This window comes from Pyxicephalus adspersus, chromosome 4, assembly GCF_032062135.1.
Source record: "Pyxicephalus adspersus chromosome 4, UCB_Pads_2.0, whole genome shotgun sequence".
Classification (NCBI taxonomy): Eukaryota; Metazoa; Chordata; class Amphibia; order Anura; family Pyxicephalidae; genus Pyxicephalus; species Pyxicephalus adspersus.
In genome coordinates this window covers 79,705,046-79,725,710 of record NC_092861.1, presented here as the reverse complement: position 1 = coordinate 79,725,710, position 20,665 = coordinate 79,705,046, and the positions used below count along the sequence as shown (strand labels likewise).

The 20,665-nt window shown below is 35.8% G+C and overlaps 1 protein-coding gene across 1 annotated transcript; it reads right to left on the bottom strand.

Moving 5' to 3' along the window:
• Positions 1-516: 516 nt before the first annotated feature.
• Positions 517-16,879, bottom strand: LOC140329806 (uncharacterized). The gene is made up of 15 exons (XM_072410200.1): positions 16,767-16,879; positions 16,052-16,246; positions 14,890-15,022; positions 12,784-12,932; positions 10,464-10,616; positions 8,221-8,361; positions 8,001-8,110; positions 7,372-7,504; positions 4,403-4,603; positions 3,849-4,046; positions 3,304-3,503; positions 2,691-2,846; positions 1,865-1,958; positions 1,286-1,429; positions 517-564 (listed from the first exon to the last, which is right to left on the bottom strand). Exons 1-15 carry the CDS (start codon positions 16,830-16,832, stop codon positions 517-519), a joined length of 2,121 nt encoding a protein of 706 aa, XP_072266301.1. The 5' UTR covers positions 16,833-16,879.
• Between the last annotated feature and the right edge of the window lie 3,786 nt (positions 16,880-20,665).

The following is a 20,665-nucleotide window of genomic DNA, read 5'->3' as shown; positions in this document are numbered from 1 at the left end:
AGAGTTGTTGATTATGTAAAGCAGACTTGCACTGGATATATGTATTTATATAACATGTAAGGGCTGCTAGACTTGCCATTTTAATGCACACAAAACTATTCCATTCAATGGTTGACGATGGTTGATTTCTCCCACTCTCCACTCTCGGCACTGTTTACAGCAGTGGGTACTAAAGCTGGTTTCTAGCAGTCTGCCCTCCTTTCCTGATGAATTCTGTCCATGAAATTCCACAGATGTGCAAAACAGATAAAAAAGCAATGCAAAACTCTGGCAAAATCAGAAGTAGTGCATTGTTAAGGAAGCCTAAGTCATAAGATGATTGATGTGGACCCTCCCTTGTATCAAAGAGGTGATGGCAATGCTGTGGTGGAGAATAGTAAGCCATGACAGGGAAGAGCTCACACTCTTATGCTGTAATTAGGAACATAAGATGAAATGCAGCACCAAACAAAAACCCCATAAAATCTTGGAAGAGCAAGGCCCTGACTATCAAATAAATAGGCCTGTAGTTAATTGCTAGTATGAGTAACTCATTCTGTACGGAACTACGTCTCCCTGAAGAATCTTTAATGAAAAAAATAGAATAGTCTATAAAAACATTAGTATTCTATAGGATGTACAAATTATCTCCAGAGCTGAAGCAGGTTGGACTTTGAAATACCAAACTACAACTTTTATACACAAATATATTGCTTTATCAGAAAAATTCAGCAGTCTATAGGCATTGTAATAGATATAGATTAGGTTTATGCAGTTTACAAAAACACACAAATGTCTTTATTTCAACGTTTTTCTTTAATTAAAAATCTGAATACAGAAAAAACAGATGACAAAACCTAGCTCAAGTGCACACCTATTATTACCCTTCTGAGACCAGTGCTGTTAAACAGGTCAGACAGAATATGATATCTGCTTGCTTGGAATAAATGATTTCCCAAAAAATATGCCATTATAGCTTGGTAATGGTATTTTACCTGAAATTGACATAGGAAAGCAAAATATAGATAAATATAAGACTAGTTTGATTTAGGGTTAATTACCAGGGTATGTTATGAGACTTATGGTATTTAAATTTCAGGGGTAGGCCTCTTGATAAACTGGGGCGTTCCTGAGAATAGACAGAAAGCTGATATTTGTCGGCATTTCTAAGCTTATTTCCATTTTATTTTATTTTACCTTAAAAAATAGCTAACATATTCTTCAAAACAGGTAACAGGATTTCTTGATTGCATGTGAAAGAAAATGTCTCCAAAGTGTACAGCCTATTCTAAATCCTGTTACTAACCGGTATATCCGTGACCTGCTTGGTGATCCAGGATGACATCTGACAAAAGGAAGCCAGCTGAGTCGCAGCTATCAGGGCATTTTTTTGGATGACTTGACAGGAGAGCACTACTTGTAGATTCTCCACACCATCCTTACTCAGAAGCTTAAAATAAAATATCAACATTTTATTATTTCAGGACCTCTTTCAGTAAACTGATGCAGTAAACAATTTAGTCCATTAATATATGAGAACATTACTTGTTTTTGAAATACAACGTCCTACCTATGTTTTCTACACTACTTAGTGAGTCATTTACCCAGAACAAGTATGCAGCCAGATAATGTTAGGACATCCGACATAAACAAATTTGTTCTTCTCAGTGGCTTACCAAATGTTACAAATGTTTGGTTATAAGGCACAATGGCTCAAGCTGAAATTTATATAAATGCAGGTAACTGTTCCTTTAATTCTTCTACTGTAGACATTTTTTAGAAAAACAACATTTTATACTCGGGTAAAATAATTTGATCTTAAACTGTTAATGTTTCTATTTAGAAAAAGACCCTGGATTCAAATACCCAACAAAAGACAGCTCACCTGTAATATACCATCCTTTGTCCAGAAGCTGAACTTTCCAATCTGATTGTCATCTACCTCATGAATAGCAAGCAGCTGAGCCGAGGGTGAATACCTGCAATGTGAAATAAATAGCGTGCTTCTTTTGTACAAAAGTAAAATGTCAAAACTACTAAATTAGATCATTTGTTTCTTTCATTTTTATTCAGTAATTTGCCTAAGCTGAAGTTAATGCTTTCATATTATATCCACATTATACTGTGTTGATATTTTAATCTGCCTATTAAGAATATGCAAATACATATCACTTAATGGGCTCATGGTGAGTTTTACAACAGAGAAAGAATTGGGTTCTTAGTTATGTGCCAGATAAGGTTGGGATTTTGAAGATGAACACTACCATGATGCTCTGAAGAGTTTGCTTTGTAGTGATAATGATATTTCACATGTGTATTTTAAATACAGACATGCTTTCAATTTCAGGAAAGAAATTAAAAGCATCTAAAAAAAACAGAACACTAATACTATCTAATTCTACATGGTACAAGTATGCTGTCAGAATTTGTAGACTAATAAGAACAATTTATTCATGGATGACATGAAAATGATTTATCTGTCTGGTTGATATCTAAATACAGCCAGATTAGCATGAGATTCATCTATTATTATGTAAATCTGTTGACCCTTGCCTGTTGCCTAGATAAAATTCAGCTGTGGAACCAACCAGCCATATCCTAATTTTATGCACATTGTTATATGTGGCCAAATCTGAAAAAAAAATCTATAAAGGTTTACAATTCTATACCTTAGATCTTGTACCTCTACAACAGCAAGTTACATAACTCACCTGTCCACACTGCTATCATCCTCAAGGAGCGATGTGATGAACGTGGGGGGAATTTGCTCAATTTGAGCTTTATAAGTTGCAAACTCAAACCGTACTGGTCTCAGGTGTAAGTGAAACTCATTGAATCCCATCTCTTCAGCAAAATATGTATATGTCCTGTTTAGAATTGTTGTAAAATACAAGAAATAGGCAGCCCTATTAAACAACTGTAAAATACATGTTTTTAAATTATTAAATAAAGTGGAATCTGATTTTATGAAAATGTTTCTTACATACAAAACAAAACTGTCCACAAAAAATGAAATAAAAATGTCTTTAGGCAATAATTAAATTATAATAAATGGAATACATTATACCTAAGAGTATATCAAGCTCAACAGGTTATAGCAATTCAGGGTGGATATAAAAAGAAAGCAGATTTGAGTGACATTAACGCAAAGTGCACACATTCCACAAATGAATTAGCACAATAAAATTGGATCCTTAATGTAATTTTTAATTTTAATTTTCTAATTTAAGATTTAATTTTCCCAATTAGTTCTGGTGACCATTCCATCTGGTGTTCTCAAGGTGACTGCTTAGAAAAAGCCATGGAAGACTTAATATCACCAACCTGGACAACAGTGCTGTTTCTAATGATGTTTCTATTATTCTGTGTCGTAGAGTGATGAGCTCAAGCATCTTGCTGAATGTTTCCAGAATGTAGATTTGTTTTGCTGTACCATGCTTTTTTTCTTCATCAGCGGAATTCAAAGCAAGCATGCAGATATCCCTAACCATTATTGGATCTTCTACCAGAACTCCTTCAAACAACTGTATCAGAAAAAAAATAATGAAGCAAAAACATTGAAATTGGGTTGCTCTGAAGATATGTTGACAGAACAATATGTTTACTTTAAAACTACTGATCATAAAATACTGACCAAAAAGTATAAAAAACAAGTGTTGCCTTACCTAATAATAAGTATATAATAAGTCTAAATCCTATGAACCCTGGTCTGATACAGATATTCCTCATTGGTAAACATTCTACATTATACATTTTTCATGTATAGGTCACTACTTCTTTTTATCATTTGCTGATTAGTAACAATGTTTGAATGTTGTTTGAATGATGTTGATTTTTGATTCTGTTCACTATGAAAAGAACTTACTTACATCCTTTTGCACATTTGCTGTAAAGGATGACTGTAGATCTTTTTGGACTGACCATTCATTCAGCGCTAACTCCAAAACCTTTTTCTCCACGCTGTAGATCTCTTTGGGTGTCTTTGCATTGCAGTTGTGTAGAAATTCCTCATTTATGTACTCCAGTGTTTTGGGGATGAGGTAGGCCATTCCAAGAGAGGGATGAAACTCCAAGAGGTATACTGTGAAATTTTTATTTAAACACTTATCCATAACTGTAGGTTTTTTGGGTACGTCCAGCAAATGTGTTCCCTCTAAGCCACATCTATGAAGGAACAGAAATAGTGATATTTCTGACACTATAATACATATTCTTAATGACACCATATACCATTGGAGATAAATCTACAAAACTCCAAGTGTGAAGTCTTAAAACTGCAAAAGTATTATCTGCAGTTTATTAAACAAATGTTGTAGTAATCGTAAATGTAATTTATGGTAGTTCTTGTGAATCTGAAACACACTGCAAAATAGTGGTTGTCCAAGAATGTCGCAAAGTTTTCACCTGAGATTTGTTTACTTACCTGGTTATTTAATATACTTCTTACAAGCTCCAAGTGAAGCCTCAGACACTGGCATTCATCCCGGTAAGCTTCCAGGAAGTATTTGGAGCCAATGTCAAACCGTGGTCGCTGATACATGATGTCAGTGATCACTTGTGCCAAAGCAGTTCTTTCTTCTGGATCACATACATGCTGGTAGGCTTCATAGTAACAATCAACAAGCTAGTTAAAAAAAATAAATACAAGACAGCTTGTTGTGTTGCCAATACTTCTTATGGAATATGGATATATATTATATGTCCATATATACGAACAGATGTGTAAAATAGAACACTTGTATACAGTCCTAAACTCAGAAACATTATTAAGTGTTATGTTGTGCAGTACAGCCCCATGTCAACTTTTCTTTTGGAAGATTAAATAGCAATTGCCAACATTAACTATTGTTTTTTATGAAAATGGAAGTATGCAACCTTCAAGACAACAGAGCAGCCATACCTTTAAAAAACTGTATCCACGTGGTGTGTCTTGGTCATGGGGTGTGTTCTGGTGGAGCTTGTTAAAGTCCCCTGCCAGATGTCCAATCTTTATTACTCAGCAATGATCATACAAAGAAGTGAATGTCTCATACAAAAAGCAGCACACCAAAGATCAGGCAATAGAAGGCCAACGCCATGTGTTATGGTTATCTGCCTCTCCTGCTGGTGGCGCTGAATACCTGGTTACGATAAAATTCCACTAGCTACCAGCAGATGGCCACATCCAGAAGAACTCTTTATGCAAACAGCTGAGAGCTCTATATTTAAGGGTTTGCCTTTCTTTGAGTCCTTGCCAGACACTCAGTGTTATTTGGCCTGCTACCTGCTGCGCTCTCTGGCCCTGATCCTGTTTCTTGTCCTAAGAGCTGTTGATCCTGACCTGACCTGAACTTGTGTACCTTTGTTTCTTATAAGTTTGTTAGTTAGTTGATTTTGGCAGTGTTTGTTATGTTCTGGATTGTCACAGTTCTGTTCACATTATTAGTTCTTATTGGCACTATTCTTGTAATAAACTTGATTTCACCCATTAGTGATCTTGAATCAGTTACTTCCATTACAGATCACTTGCTGCACTGCTTGTGCAGTTCGTAACACCCTTTTACTACTTAATAGTGTAAACCCAGGGGCTGTTTACTTTCTTCTACTCTACACAGAACACATAGACCTGTGTAATATTCTGGCTGTTGACCTCTTTTCAATGTCTGGGTCTCTCTCACCTCAGTGGAATTATCTACCTTTGACTTTACGTGCAAACTCAATGGACTTTTTTACAGGGCGTTTTTTATGCTTGATCTCCACAATATATTGCCCTTTTGTTGTGCCATCTTGGGCTCAGTTCTTTTTCTCTCTGTGTCTCTAGATGCTACTGCAATTGTTGCAGGATATCTCAGTCTTCTACAGCCTTGCTTTTTGCGTGAACATTCTATCTTTTCAGCAATGGGGTCTGCTCCTTTGACCTGCAGCTTATTTTTATTTCACACAGAGGTGTCTGAGCCCACTACGGGTCGGGTTCACCTGTTTGAACAGTTGTATGTGGTTCAGAGTAATACCTTAGTAGACTCTGTCCTGAGTTAGGTTAAATGGAGAATTCCTTCTATGTCTGTGGGAGGTCTAGTGAGGTATCCTTGGGTTTGATCCCATGGTAGACACATCCGTTACCTAGAATCTATCTCTTTGTCCCGTATGGCCCTCTCTTTCCTGTCCCTTCTTACTTACCCCTACACCTTCCCCCATTTTTTCCCTCTGGACCACTTCCCCCATATTTAAAAGTTAAATTGATATTAAAAATAAAATTATAACATTACCTAAGTGTAAGAATGCAGTCTTTTTTTTTGTCGGTGTGAATGTTAAGAGTGCGTTCAGGTTATGTGTAGGTTATGTGTATGCCGAAAGGGTTTCGTTAGATGTCTTGCAAATTTTTGTTTTTGTTCTTTTAATAACTAAAGGACATCCTTTTTGTCATGGTAAGAACAGAAGGAGAGGGATAATATGCATCTGGGGCAGAGAGAGCAAAGCAAAGCTGGCAGGGGTCCTTTCAATCCCATATTATCATTAGTTATGTCTTTGTTGCTGCTTGAGATTTTGATTTATTTCCTGTCAAGTGAAACTGTTGTTACTTAGACAGTAAATAAAGGAAAACCTCTCTAATAGTGGCCTGACAAAACCGTATAAACCCAAAAGGGTCCAAATCAAATGTAGAACTATATCCCCTCCACCCCTTTCAGTTGTGGGAAGAGTTTAGCTGGGTGAATGTGTGTATATTAGTATGTGTGTGTATATGTCACGGTAATATGTGTATGTAAATTTGTGATAAAGTGTAAGTGTGTCAGTATATATGTAAGTGTATTTACACAGTATATGGGTGTGTATATATTTGTACTAGTATGTGTTTAATTGTATATGTATGTCAGTAGGTGTACTGTACACTCATTCAAAACACGGTCCAAACTATATAAGTACAAGTATAAGTTTTGGCTGGACAAACATTTAAATTTTTGTCTTGTTATAAACAGGAGAGAATAAAATGAGAGAAAAAAACTTTTTTTATTAACAGTCTTATCTTCTGGTTTCATTGCATGTTTTTCTTTAGACAGAGATACATATAAAGTCTAACCTTTATTGATTGATATTGTTATATAATGTAAATATATTATAAATCAATGACTTTGGTATCATACACCATTACAAAATATTTGCAAATTAAAATACCCATAGCCAACATGTAAAAACTGCTCTGGTCCATAAGGGGTAGACGAGTGGAGGAGATCATTGATAATCTTCCATCTTTATATTAAATAATTATATTAAATGAGTTTATAAGGAATGAAATTGAAGAACAGCTACAGATGATGCTATATGTTTGACTAAGCATAATATGCAGGGAATCCAATTACTTTCACTTTATCACTTAACAGTCCCAACAGTCATTTAGGGCAAGAAAAGTTACTTTACCTGAAGTTCTCTAACTCTGAGATGGCTTAAGTAGAGAAGAGATAAGTAAGCACCTTTCATCATTACAGGATCTTTGCTATTATCTTCTGCCTCGTCTAATCCCAGTAATTGCAGGGTGTTCTGATAATTGAACCTTATCAAAGCAACATAACACAAACAGAACAATATAATCACTGTATTAAAATGTTACAAACACAGCATCTAGAAAATGTTGTATTTATAAACTCATTCATTTTAACATGAAAGAGTCCACCTTTTTTAACCCCCCAGGTGCATTCTTAGTGTTTAATGAAAATTACAGTATGGTAAACCTCTCAGAATAGTAAAAAAAAAATCTCTGTCTCACAAGGGACAATAAACTACACTTGCTGTAATGCAAACACAACAGTAAAAATAAAGTAAATCCCTGTTTGTGTTTCCTATACAGATTAAGAATAGTCTTTACCGCTGCAAGTCAAGTACACTCATTTTTATTGTTTTTTGGTTTTATTATTGTTGTAAATTCTTGTTACTGTTTTGTTATTTTCCCTTTGGTTTGTCGGTACTGCATTTGTATTTTTCTTCTGACGACTTTAATAAAATACCTTTTCAAAAAAAGAATGGCCCTTAACATTACTGTTCATTATTACCCAGTATCTTTTTTCTGTCGTGAAGATGCAGGTCGCTTTATAAGGCTTGTAATATCTATGTCCTTTTCACTGCTTTCGTGTAGGGATGATCCATTGTTTGTCAGTACATCCTAAACCAAGAAAAAGCAGCTTTTCTACAGATCATATAAAGAATACACAAAGAGCGCTTAGTAAGATATTGTATAAGAAATTACTGAAACTTCTGGCTAAGCATTCCTACCTGTGGCAGGTCCAGGGGGTTATATATTTTTACCCAAATGTCAAGGCTATTCTTCATTGAAACATTGTGTGCAGGCGATGGCTGTATTACTTGTGCTGCATGCTCCTGTAACACCTCCATAGCTTTCTCTGCACTTGTCACCTAGATACAGTAAATGTATTAAAACATGGGCACATGAAAAGACATGTGAAAGTACTTTACCTTGCAGGGAGAGGTGTCTTGGTTTATCACATGTTTGTAGAACTAGAGCAGTGTTTCTTGACCTTGTTAACATGAGAGAACCCTTGAAATAACTTTAAGGTCTCAGAGAACCCCTGCTATCATTAGTTTACAGATGTAAAACTAATTCACCAATAACATTGGCAAACAATATAAATAATGATCCCAGAAAATACTATAATTTTGTTTAAAGATGGCATTGGGCCTTAAAACAAACAATAATTTATGATTACCAGAGCATGTTCTCAGCTTTCTATTGAGTCTTTTGTAGCATACATTTCAGTCGAATTAATCCCTGACATTTATATACGTCACTGACATATGGTATAAAATTTCAGAGGGAAGCTGGCATCTATTAAGCAGAAGCAAAGGTTGAAAGATTTGCAGTACTGCTACTGCTGTATAAAAGTATGGAACATCAAAATGTAATTGATACTAACAGATCAAACATATTTGATTATTTTAAAGCATAACATTACAAGGAACGGTATGTAAATAGCAGGAATACAACATTAATGAAATAATAGAAAACTTTGATTACATTAGGTACCTCTATAAATCGTAACTGGAGATGGAGCAACTCATCCACCTTCTTATGCTGTTTTAATTTTGCTAAAAATTTCTGTTGCCATGGATCCTTTTTAGGTTTAATCTGAAAATAAATGTGCAGCTTCTTTAGTTGTTATTACAAAGTAACATCAGGAGTATCACAAATCGAATAGTGAGCTATTCGACCAACACTAATCAGGAGTTATTTGTGTGAATTTGTAAGAGGACGGTAAAAAAACCTGTAAGTGCAGTTAAAGGTATAGGGAATGCTGCTGCACATATTTGATTATTAGGAGGTCATAGTTCCACTTGAAGTAGTTGTACAAGAGTTACATGATTTGTCTCTAAAACAGGTAAAATATAAAAATCATGTGTGAATAATGTACCATTTCTTTTTGGCCTAGTTGACATAGGTACACAAAAATATTAATATATTATTTCCTTCCTAGTTTTGTTTGAATAGCCATCATGTTGTTACTGAACATTCAAAATAACTTTTTGCTACTACTTTATCCTTCGGCATTATTGCTTTTTCTAAATAACACTACAGATGGCATGTTAACAAACATTCCTGCTGTTGTTCCTGCATCTGAGCATCCCAGCTGGTGTTTTCTTCACTTTTGTATTTTGAAGTTAAATGTGTAGCTTTTTTTAAAGTTGTAATGTGTGGCCTGTGAAGGTGTTGCATGTTAGGCCGTGATTATTTGGTATCATTTAATACAATGTTTGCTAAATTATGGTGAAAAGAATAAGAATGATAAGAATGAGTACTAACCCTTTATCAACTCCTTCGCTACACTTTTCATTGCTCTGCTCTAAAAGGTAAAAACTGTAGACATTACTTTAAGTGAACATAAAAATGCATGAGCTTGTGTGTCTCAGAAATGCAAGGTACATCCTAATATGCATAAAGTAAACATTACTTTGAACACGCAGGCAAATAAAAAGGTTTGCTCTGTAGCAAACATATTCAGGCCCCATGCTCCCCATCTGCTGCCAGAGAATCTACAATTTCCCAAAAGTAAACCTTACTTTCCCAGTTACTGTGTGGACATTTGGATGTGGGTTGATTTTGAAGCTGTAATAAATGTCTAGAACAGAGTTGTAATTGCTGTTCTTTTTAAATGATGTTTCCCATGCTGGGTGTTTAATGGTTCTGAGAATTTGGAGGTGTAAAATCAGCAGCTTTGGCTTTATTTAAAACATTACCACAGTAAAGAGAGCTACTTTTTAGTCCTACAGACATAGTATATATGCAGTACTACATTATCTAATTTATTTATTATTGTATGTCCAATAGGTCTTACATACTATACATTCTCTTCACACATTGCCATCCAGTGAGAATGTGCATTAGTTACTGCTTATTGAAGGCAGGCCATCATAAAATATATAGATTTTTTTTCTGGATGTAGACAAGTTATTTATACTTTTTCTGGGAGTTGTGGAGGCAAAAAAAGGACAGTAAAATATACCTTTATAAATGGAAGCCAGTTTGCTGTTTTCTTGAAAGCCATATGTGGTCCTTTAAAGCCCCATCCATCTTTTGTTTCCATTCCAGAATCATACAATGGGAATGTTCTCATGGTCTGCTGTTTCTTAAATATGCTTCGGAATTTAGAGGTCACCTATAATAATAATAAGATAGAAAATGACTGCTCACATCTTGAGGATATCATTAATAAGTATCTGCACCACTACATTTGTTGTGTATATCCGACTATAAAAAATGGATGAGTATTTATATGGTTTAGTGTGGAATACCTGACATATTGTTAATGCATACATTTTCTTTTTATGTACTGTATATAATCCTTATATATGCAAAAATCTATTTCTAAAGAATAGCTCTAAAACTGAACTATGGGAAAAAAGCCCGGAGGGTGGCCTAATTCTCTCCTTTTTATAACTAATTGGCCTCACAGGTATTCTTCCCTCTCCCAGTCTCTATAGAGATTTAGAAAAGACCAATACCAAATCAAATGCAGGTTCCCTAAACTAGTTAATCTAGAATATTGAAAAATAAATACACAAATGTAACAATATGTTTTATTTCTGATTTAGGATTAAGTACACCTGCAACAAAACTAGACAATTCTTACTAGAAATACCATTACAAATACATAGACTGAAACACAAATTCTGCAGAGTTACCTCTGCAGCTGGGACTTTTAAGGCCAATAAATATATAGTGCAAGAGTATAAATCAAAACCAAAACTTTATTTAACATCATTAAAAAACATCATTATTAAAACTTAAAAAAATGTGAGGCAAACATTATCAAAAATCCTGTCCGGGTTGCCTAGACAAAAAGGTAACCCTGTTGGTTCGACGTGTTTCGTGGAAGATATCCGCTTCTTGAGCTTCACACGTGGGGACGCAACAAAGTGGAGGCTGCAGGAGATGATTTTTTCAATGGCTGAGAAAAAGAATGTATAAAAACAACTAGTGATATGATAGGAAATACCAAGGAATGAGATTCTAAAGAAGATAGTCAGTATGGACCACAATGTGATAATGGAGACTATTGCTGACTGAAAAATAGCCCTAAAGTTGCTGTCCTCATCTGTTCTCACCTGAAAGGTGGGTCCTTTGTGCTGCAATAGACAGATGTTCGTTTCTTTTCTGTTCCTGAAGAAGCGGATATATTCCGCCAAACGCATCAAACGAACAGGGTTACCTTTTTGTCTAGGCAACATGGACAGGAATTTTTGATGATGTTTGCTTCACATTTTTTAAAGTTTTAATAATGATGTTTTTTAATGATGTTAAATAAAGTTTTGGTTTTGATCTATACTTTTGCAATTTACATTTATTGGCCTGAAAAGTCCCAGCTGCAGAGGTAACTCCTCAGAATTTGTGCTTCAGTCCAAGTATTTAGGGATGCAGTCTTGACTAAAATGAATAGGTTGGTTAAACTTTGAAAGTATTAAAAAAAATACATAAGCAGTGTTAACTGGCATTTTTAACAACACAGTTACATTTTCAGTAGATTCAAATATCTAACTATCCAGATTATAAATAAATCACAACTTTTACTGAAAAATTCAAGTTAGGCTTGCTCCTTTCCCTGAAGCCTTCTGATTGGCTGGTGAGGTCACCTATTACATTAGATGACTAATAGCATGGATCAAAAATCAGAATGTTTGCAAAGTTAAACTTTTACAAAGACAAATAGAAATTGTGAACTGATTTACCCTTCTTTTTTGGAATAACCATCTACCCATATGGGCTTAAACACCCATCACTGACTAACATTCAGGGGTGTAGTGGGGCGGGCATGGATAGGAATGCCATGCCCTTACTTCTTTCAGGAATGGGCATGCGTGTGCACTCTTATTTTGCAAAGAATGCTTTGGTGGTCCATGGCTCTGGACGGTCCGCCCCCCGCCAGGTCAGGAGAAGGACTTCGCTGGGGGGGCGCACCAGCCAGAGCCGCGGACCATATCTCCCGGAATCACAGGCTCAGGGCAGTGGACAGGTTGTCTCTCTGGTTATATTTCTGGTATCATGATGTCACTCTGGGGGAAGTTTCTTCCCCTTTGAGTGACACACATGCAGGGGTGTAGTGGGGCAGGCACGTTTACTGTGCCCCCTGTTCTTTTTTTACAACTACACCTGCCGTATAGCTACTGGAATAACCCAGAGTAACATAGGATATGCCTAAACTGCCAGCATACCGACAAAAAAAAAAAAAAAAGCATCAATACTGCCAAGGAGGTCTGATTATTACCACCACCTGGTATACAAAAAGATGTACAGGGATTTATAGGAACATTTTTTTTTAGGCTCACCAGTGACAGCAACTCCATTTCATTGGCCGTATTCTTTAGGTTGTCAGTGTCGTAGTCTATTTTAAAGTTTGACAACAAGTCTTGAAGAACTGGTTTTATCTTTTGTGTCTCAGTCTGATGTTGTGGCAGGCTTTCATAATCTTCCCATTCTTTTACAAAAAAGAATGATTAAAGTAATAATAAAGTCCACATTTGCAAAAATACATTAAAAGTATGAATTAAATCAATTTATCATTACATCACAAATTAATGATGGCAAAATTATTTTATTAAAAAAAAAACATTTCCATACCATTGTGAGAACACTTTTAGAACATTTTAATTGAGGTTATTCATAACTCTAAAGCAGCACTGACTACAAGCACACATACACATCTGTAAAATTGAGTCAGTTTTTTACAATATTACTTTTTATGTATTGCATTGAGGTATTAAGGAAAATAGACCGAATCTGATTTATTACAGCTCTCCAGGGCTGAAGAAGATAGACTATGGGTGAACCTGGGTGATCCAGAAACCTGGAATGTATTTCTTCAAATTCATTTGGTATTAGTTATAAAATGTTTTAATTCCTGGATGAGATCCATTTCAGTTTTGATGGATGAGCCAAGTTCTCCCTCAATAGTCTATCTTCTCCAGTCTTGGGGAGCTTTGATAAATCAGGCCCTTCGTACCTGCTAGAAACAGAAAAGAGTCTCTTTGGAACTGACATTTTAAGGATTTTTGAGAGCAAACTCCTCTCACTTAAAAGCAAGAAGTGAATTGTTGCTCTGGAGACTATATGGGATGCCATGCAACCATTTTCATTGTATTTTATTTTGTAAAGTACATGACATGTATTTGACTTTTACTGACTGTAACTTTCAGCGAGAGGTGTCACCAGACAAGAGAATCTTGAACTTGTTCTCTCCTGTTTAGTGCCATGGTTTAAGAACTCTCACTAGATTACAGGCTGTCCCTGGGTTGATTGATCACCTATTGATGGTGCCTAATGGTTTCAGTCAAACATCTCTCCTCTGTGTATTACCGAACACCAAAAGTATATAATGGGGCATCCTCCCCACTGACCTAAATAAGGGGCCAGTCTTTCTTCTTCTAAAATCCAATTGTAAGGGGTTATTTACCTCTTATTGACGTCTAAGAGAATTCATTTTCTCACTGCTCATGTATCAAGTCGCTTATAAATTACTTGGTGAGGTCGGTGGGGTTCCTATTGAGACTGTGAAACGTACATGTTTCTGTACCCAGAGATTTTTCAGTGAATTCTGTGATCCCAATGCTTGTAATGTGACATCATTGTGTACAAGTGTTGGAATCAGACTTAAAAGATGAATCTGCAGGTAAGGTCCCTGAAAAGGTAAGGTATGGCCATTACACCATACCTTCCGTAAGGAAGGGGGGACCACCAACTTTTTTATACAGGTGACCAGGTCTGGGAAGGTGTTAGGAGAGTGTCCAATGGCCTTACCACTGACCACTAATAAAAGGGATTTGTTTCTTTCTAATACACTACTTACACTAGCATTTTATATACTACTGGCCAAAAATGTAAAGTGGCTATTTTTATCACACAGACCACCACTTTAGGGGGAAAATGTTTTTGTCTTCTATAGAATGATGTCTGGGGCATTCCTCTTGCAGCTGTTCACCAATATAAGGGATCATTACAGTATTTCTCACAGTGACTACCAATGCAACAGGGGATGGGTTCAAACATCGTGTTATTCCATTCCCTATCTGCATTCTCTGTACAAAGAAGTATTGTGGAAAAATCTTTGTTTTCTAAAACTGCATGTGTGTTTTACCACTCTAGCATGTACTACAGTAATCAAGGCATATTTAGTGGACACAAGGACTATAGCAAATGTTTGGAGTATATTAGGCAAGTAGACCCTGGCTATTTATAACCAGGCCCCCTGCTTATCACAATGTCTTGTGTGGTCACAGTACATTGCAGCACACTACAATCCTATGGAGGTACATCTAATTCAGGCTTCCAAAATGATTATACAAAGGTTTTTCCCAAAATATAAACATATTTCATAAATATAAAAGGATGAAAAACAGATTTTTTATGAACACAGTTACATAAAACAGATATTTTACTTGTGTCTTCTGCAGAGTTCTGTTCGCTTGAATTGACAGTTTTAAACTCCATTAAACTTTGGCATTGTTTTTCTTTATAGTGTGACTCGATAACTGTCTCAGCAAGGTTTGATACTGGTAAGTGCTGCAATGTCTGTAAAACATCATAATAATACATCGTAAAATTCTGTATTTTTTTAAATAGATCACTTAATATATTATACATAAGTTCAGCACCTATGTATAGGACTCCAAACATGTAAATTAAACCTAAATTAAATTTGAAATGGTCTATCAAAGCAAGTAAATGTATTATTTTGTCCACCCCTACAAGTTAAGCATAGACAGTAAGACAATTCAAAGCACGCTGGGTCTAATTTATTGCTGGATCACTCAGGTTCACCCATAATAATCTTCTTCAGACTTGAAGAGCAAAAATAAAGCACTTTAATCAGACTATATATATATATATATATATATATATATAGTGACACGAGTGTCCCTTAAAATGGCAGGAAAAGTGGTTGGTGGCAGGTACGTAGTGCCTCTAATGAGGTATTACCTGTCATAATGGCTCCAGGGAAAAGTTGTCATTTGTGGTGTTGTGGTGTAGGTTTTGGAAAAAAAACAGGTTCTTTAGGGCCCTGGAGTCGACCAGAGAAAGAGAAGGGTGGGCTCCTTGGCCAATCCCCTGCTGGGATGTGTTCACCTGGACTCTGAAAGAGGGCAGTGTGTTCCAGGTGTGAGAAGGGAGCAGAGCTCCAGGAAAGCAAGCATCCAAACCACACTCCAAACTGTGAGTTAACAGTCTTGTTGTTGAGTATAGGTGTTGGAGAGACAGGGCACCAAGTGAGGTAGCCAGATGCCCAGCCGGGCTATTGTTTGTTTTTTTGTAAATTTATAGACACCTGTCTGTTAACACCATGTTAAAAAACCCTTCTACTGTTGGTTTGGACATTTCAAGTCTGCTGCCTCTTATCTGCCCTGAAGCCTTCCTGTTACCACGAGCAGTTCCCCCTGTAATATCCCACAATATTTATATCTATAGGAGCCTATAGGATTTTCTTACTGTAACAATTTACCAATTACTAAAAATAATTAGTAATTATTAGCATTAGTAAATTATTATGAATATACTTTATTTATACTAAATAGTGTATGGGGAATTATGTGTGCTACATACCCTGATATAGGTAAATATGGGTTTCACTGAGTGCAGATGGCATATTAGCCACTGCACGTAAATTATGAGGTCTTCAAGAGTTACTAGATGAATAGAATTCTTTTGACCAGTAATCAGGTGTTCTCTTGCGATAGCCAACCTCTGTGCTCGCTGCACAGCATCAAAGTATTCCTGCATTACGTAACCAACCTGTTTCTAGAAGAAAAAAAAAATATTAATTTATTCGTGAATAAAATATCCTAAGTAGATTGCATGAATAAATTGGAAATATGGAAGAAAAAACAACCTTACAATGAATGTCATCCTATATATAGTTTGATATTTTAAATCTTCTCTAGATTGATGTAGACATCCTACTTTGCAAGTATTTTCTAAAGTGTTAAAGCCTCAGAATCAACAAATTTGTTTCAATGTAGTTAGATTGATAAACTAAAGTTTATTTTATAGATTGGATTAGATTTTTTTGCTTTGAAAAATCCCTATTTGTTCTGTTACAGAAAAGCAAAATATCAAATAAGTAAAAGTAATTCAGACCATCAGTTCTGACTCAGAATAAACCTATTTTGGCGGTAGGAAATCAAACTGTATATATAACACAAAGCAAACTGGAAACAGAATGTTTGCTTCTAAATGTTCTTTTCTATTTTTTTTTTTTTTTTACTGCAGCAATGAAAATAGGCAATCAAAGAAGGAGTGTGTAAATATCTTTACATACCTGGTAGTGAGGATAACACTCCTCCATGGCTTTAGTGTGACGGCAGAACCTTTTCCATCTCAGCATATGCAAGTATTTACTCCGTACTAAGTGGTGGATTCTGTCAGTAAAAAACTTATATAGATACATAGGGAATTATCTAATTAATAAAAAACATTTATACAACTATAATGAGCATTTACTCTCTTGTTTTATTTGCAGGATACATATATAATAAATCACACACACACACACACACATATATATATATATATATATATATATATATATATGTATATATATATATATTCTGGATCCCTTTCTAGACATTATTATTATTAATATTATATTATGGCCCCAAATCCAAAATCTGTCTAAAAGATTAATGTATATCGGGAGCCATCAGACACCATCAACGGGAAATGAATCAGCCCAGGAACAGCCTGTAAACTGGTGACAACCTAAACCATGGCACTGAACAGTAACAACAGCTGTGCTGAGTGCCTGACCTCTGCAATCTGTAGGTTTTGCTGTACATTATATAATACTGTCAGCTACAGTTGGAAAACCCTTACTCCTCACTGCTGTACTCAATAAGCTGTACCAAGTCTTGAACACTACAATTTATACTATGAACATCAAAGTTTGTTATTATTTCATGCTACCACTATTATTATTAGCCTTGCCACCCTAGGCATTGGCCCACAACAGCCTTGTAGTAAACACAGTCCTCTGTTTTCTGTATTAATAATATCACTCTTTTATTGGGTTAAAGTTAAAAGCATGATTAGATGAGAATTCTAATTTTGGTCAAACATGCAAATATACATTTACATATCTGTGCTGTGAGCATGTTAAATTATAATGTGGTAGAAATGTTTGTACTGGTAGCTGTCCAAGCCCTAAATATGAAAATACATTTCCCAAGCAAACCCAACAACCAGAAAACTTTATTTCCTGTGTTTCCTACACATCATATATGCACTATACATACAACCCCCTCTAGTGGCTAAAGGGGACAATGACAGACCTTGTACTGAGAGATTATGGTATACCTATGGTATAGGTGTCTGTGTGTTAATATTTAACATTTGTACCTGATGCAGTAGAAGAGGCAGATTTTCTTCAGTGTATTCTTTTCTCAAACAAGTCTCCAGTTCCCTTTGCATGACATCAGCCTGAACAATAATTGGTTTTGCTGCCGCCACCTTCAATGTAGGCAAAAAAAAGTCAATGTGAAATCAATGTGTGAAAAACTAATAGCTTTTTGGTCGAATCCTATTAGGTGATAGTCTATGATAGTGGATAGTTCAAACATGACAGATTGTAAACAATAGTCTTTGTTGTTTCCCACAGCAGTTAATGGGCTCTCGTGAAGAATGGAGGTTATTGGCTAGTTGCAGGCAGCAAGAATACTTCTTTCTTCAAAACTATATGGCTGAGACCCATTGTCACTTGTAACAATAGTGATGTTAAAGCTCAAGGCCCACCAAAATGTTTTAAGCTGTAACCATGATAAAGTAGCAGCGATATAATGCTCATAGATATAGGATAACAGTCACCCAGTCAGCAAGTTTTAGAAATAGGGAATCATCTACTTGCAGACTTCATCTGTAAAAAAAGTGGATGTTAAAAAACCATGCTAGTGTTTTTTAATCTGATAGATTGGCAACAGGGAGTCTGCAGCACAGCATTCACTTCTCATATACAATCTTTTATTTTGATATGGGGGGCATAGCGGTTTAATGGCTAGCACTGTGGCATTGCAGAACTAGGGTCACAAATTTGAATCTTGATCAGGGCACTATCTGCATGAAGTTTGCATGTTCTTCCCATGTTTGCGTGGCTGTGATCCCAAAATATACTGGTTATGACATATGACCATGGTGGAGACTTTAGATTGCACGCTTTTCTAAGAAACTGACATAACTATGACGTCTGTAAAGTTCTGAGGAAGATGTTAGAGATGTATAAAGGCATAAATAAAATGTGCATTGACTGGCACACACATCTAAGGATGGCTGGATTTTATCTGCATGTCCAACCATTCTCTCCTCCTGTCAAGTTTTTTTTTTTTTCCAACAGCTGCCATAGATAGACGTTTATTTGTAACATTTCTCAGTCACATTATAGATCTATTTTATATAAAGCTTAGTTTACCTGCAGACATCTTTTGAGGATCATTTCTCTCTCATTTCTAAAGTATGAAATATCCTTTGGTATGGGAACAGAGCTAGAAGATCAAACAGAAAAGCATGGAGTCATTGTGGCAGGATTAATTTTCACAATATCACACTAAAGAATACATTAACACTCCTGTTTTGATAGCTCTTGTTTTCATTGGAAGTTGTTCGCTTCCATACAAGTATATGGAAATGCAAAAGCAACTAGAAGGTCAACTAAAGTTGGGATATGTATATGGTAATGGATGATCTCAGAAACTTTTTAAACTCATGTGAAAAGCAAGCTGCATTTTCAACTGACACAAGTTGGTCAATACCTCCAGTAAATGGATTTTAAGACTAGAGTTACAGTAGGGATTTAATTTACTCAGTTGCAATAAAGGCAGCAACTGATTTATAAGCAAATGGGACAAATTATATGGAGCAAGCTACACAAATAGCTTGCAATTGCAATTTATCCCACAAAATTACACAAAGAAATATGTTAAATTATCTAGTCTGTAAAAATGAAAACCTTTCTCATGAACATTCTGTAAGCACCTTGTTCCCTAATACACATACCTGTAGGCTCGACCAGGTGTACCATGAAGAATTCCATTTTCTTCTATCTCTGTCTTCAGTTCTGATAACTGGACAGCTAATTCATTTTCTAGTGATTGGATCTTATCACTGGAGGAGATTCTGTACACCTCACTCATTATCTATGATTTGGCAAACACGAAGGACAAATACTAATGAAACCATTTAAAAAGAGCATTTACCAAGTCTTTAGGTAAAACAGAGTCTGAACAATCACTTTATTTACACAAGGAGAACTGAACAGAATAGAATATTCTCATAGGTAACTATCTTATATAACTAAATTTAAAGGTGTAACACCTTATAAAATAGGCAAAATTTACTTTGTTATGCATAAAGTAAGAATGGTTAGATTACCTTTCCAGATGTATTGTTGCCTGTGTGATACAAGATTTACCCTATCAGAGTGTTATGGTGACTACAGTTAGCAAAACAGATAGTAAGGGGAGATATTGAATTAAAGAACTGTTTCCAGGACAAGAGTTGAGGGACATTTACTAAAGCTATTTGTTCTGGTGACATTTAATTGTTTAACTACAGTAAAGAAAAAAAACAGACATTAACCTTGTCTCAGATAAAGAAAGTTAAGGAAAGTCTCCCCAATAAGACATTAATAGGAATGATAAATAGTGGGACACACTATAAACTTCCCACAGTCCAGGATCCCATGGGTCCGTGTTGGGATTGCTCTCCTGACAGTATCTACATATTTCTGGCAATGACATCACCATGCAGAGACATAGAGCTGGACACGGGTAACTATGCTCTGCATTACTTCACGCTGAACACCATTTCCTGGGAAGTAGAACTTTTACTGACCATGTCTCGGAAGAGGGGAAGGATTCTTTACTGACCACTAAATCAAGGTAATAAAGAAGAGTGGGTTTATGGTTTTAATGACTACTAATGCTTTATAAACAGGAGGGAGGATTCCCATTGATGCCTGGATACTCCATGGACCATCTATTGATGGGAAAGTAGTAGGAGTCTTCCTCCCATTGATGCATGGGGGGATTTGTTGCAATGGCTTGGGCACTCCTTCGACCAACTGTGATAAGAGGGCATTATCACTCCCACTCACCATGGACATTTTTTTCTCCCAAACACCTGGGGATTTCCCCCACACACTGACTGCTAACACCAAAACATTCTTCCCAC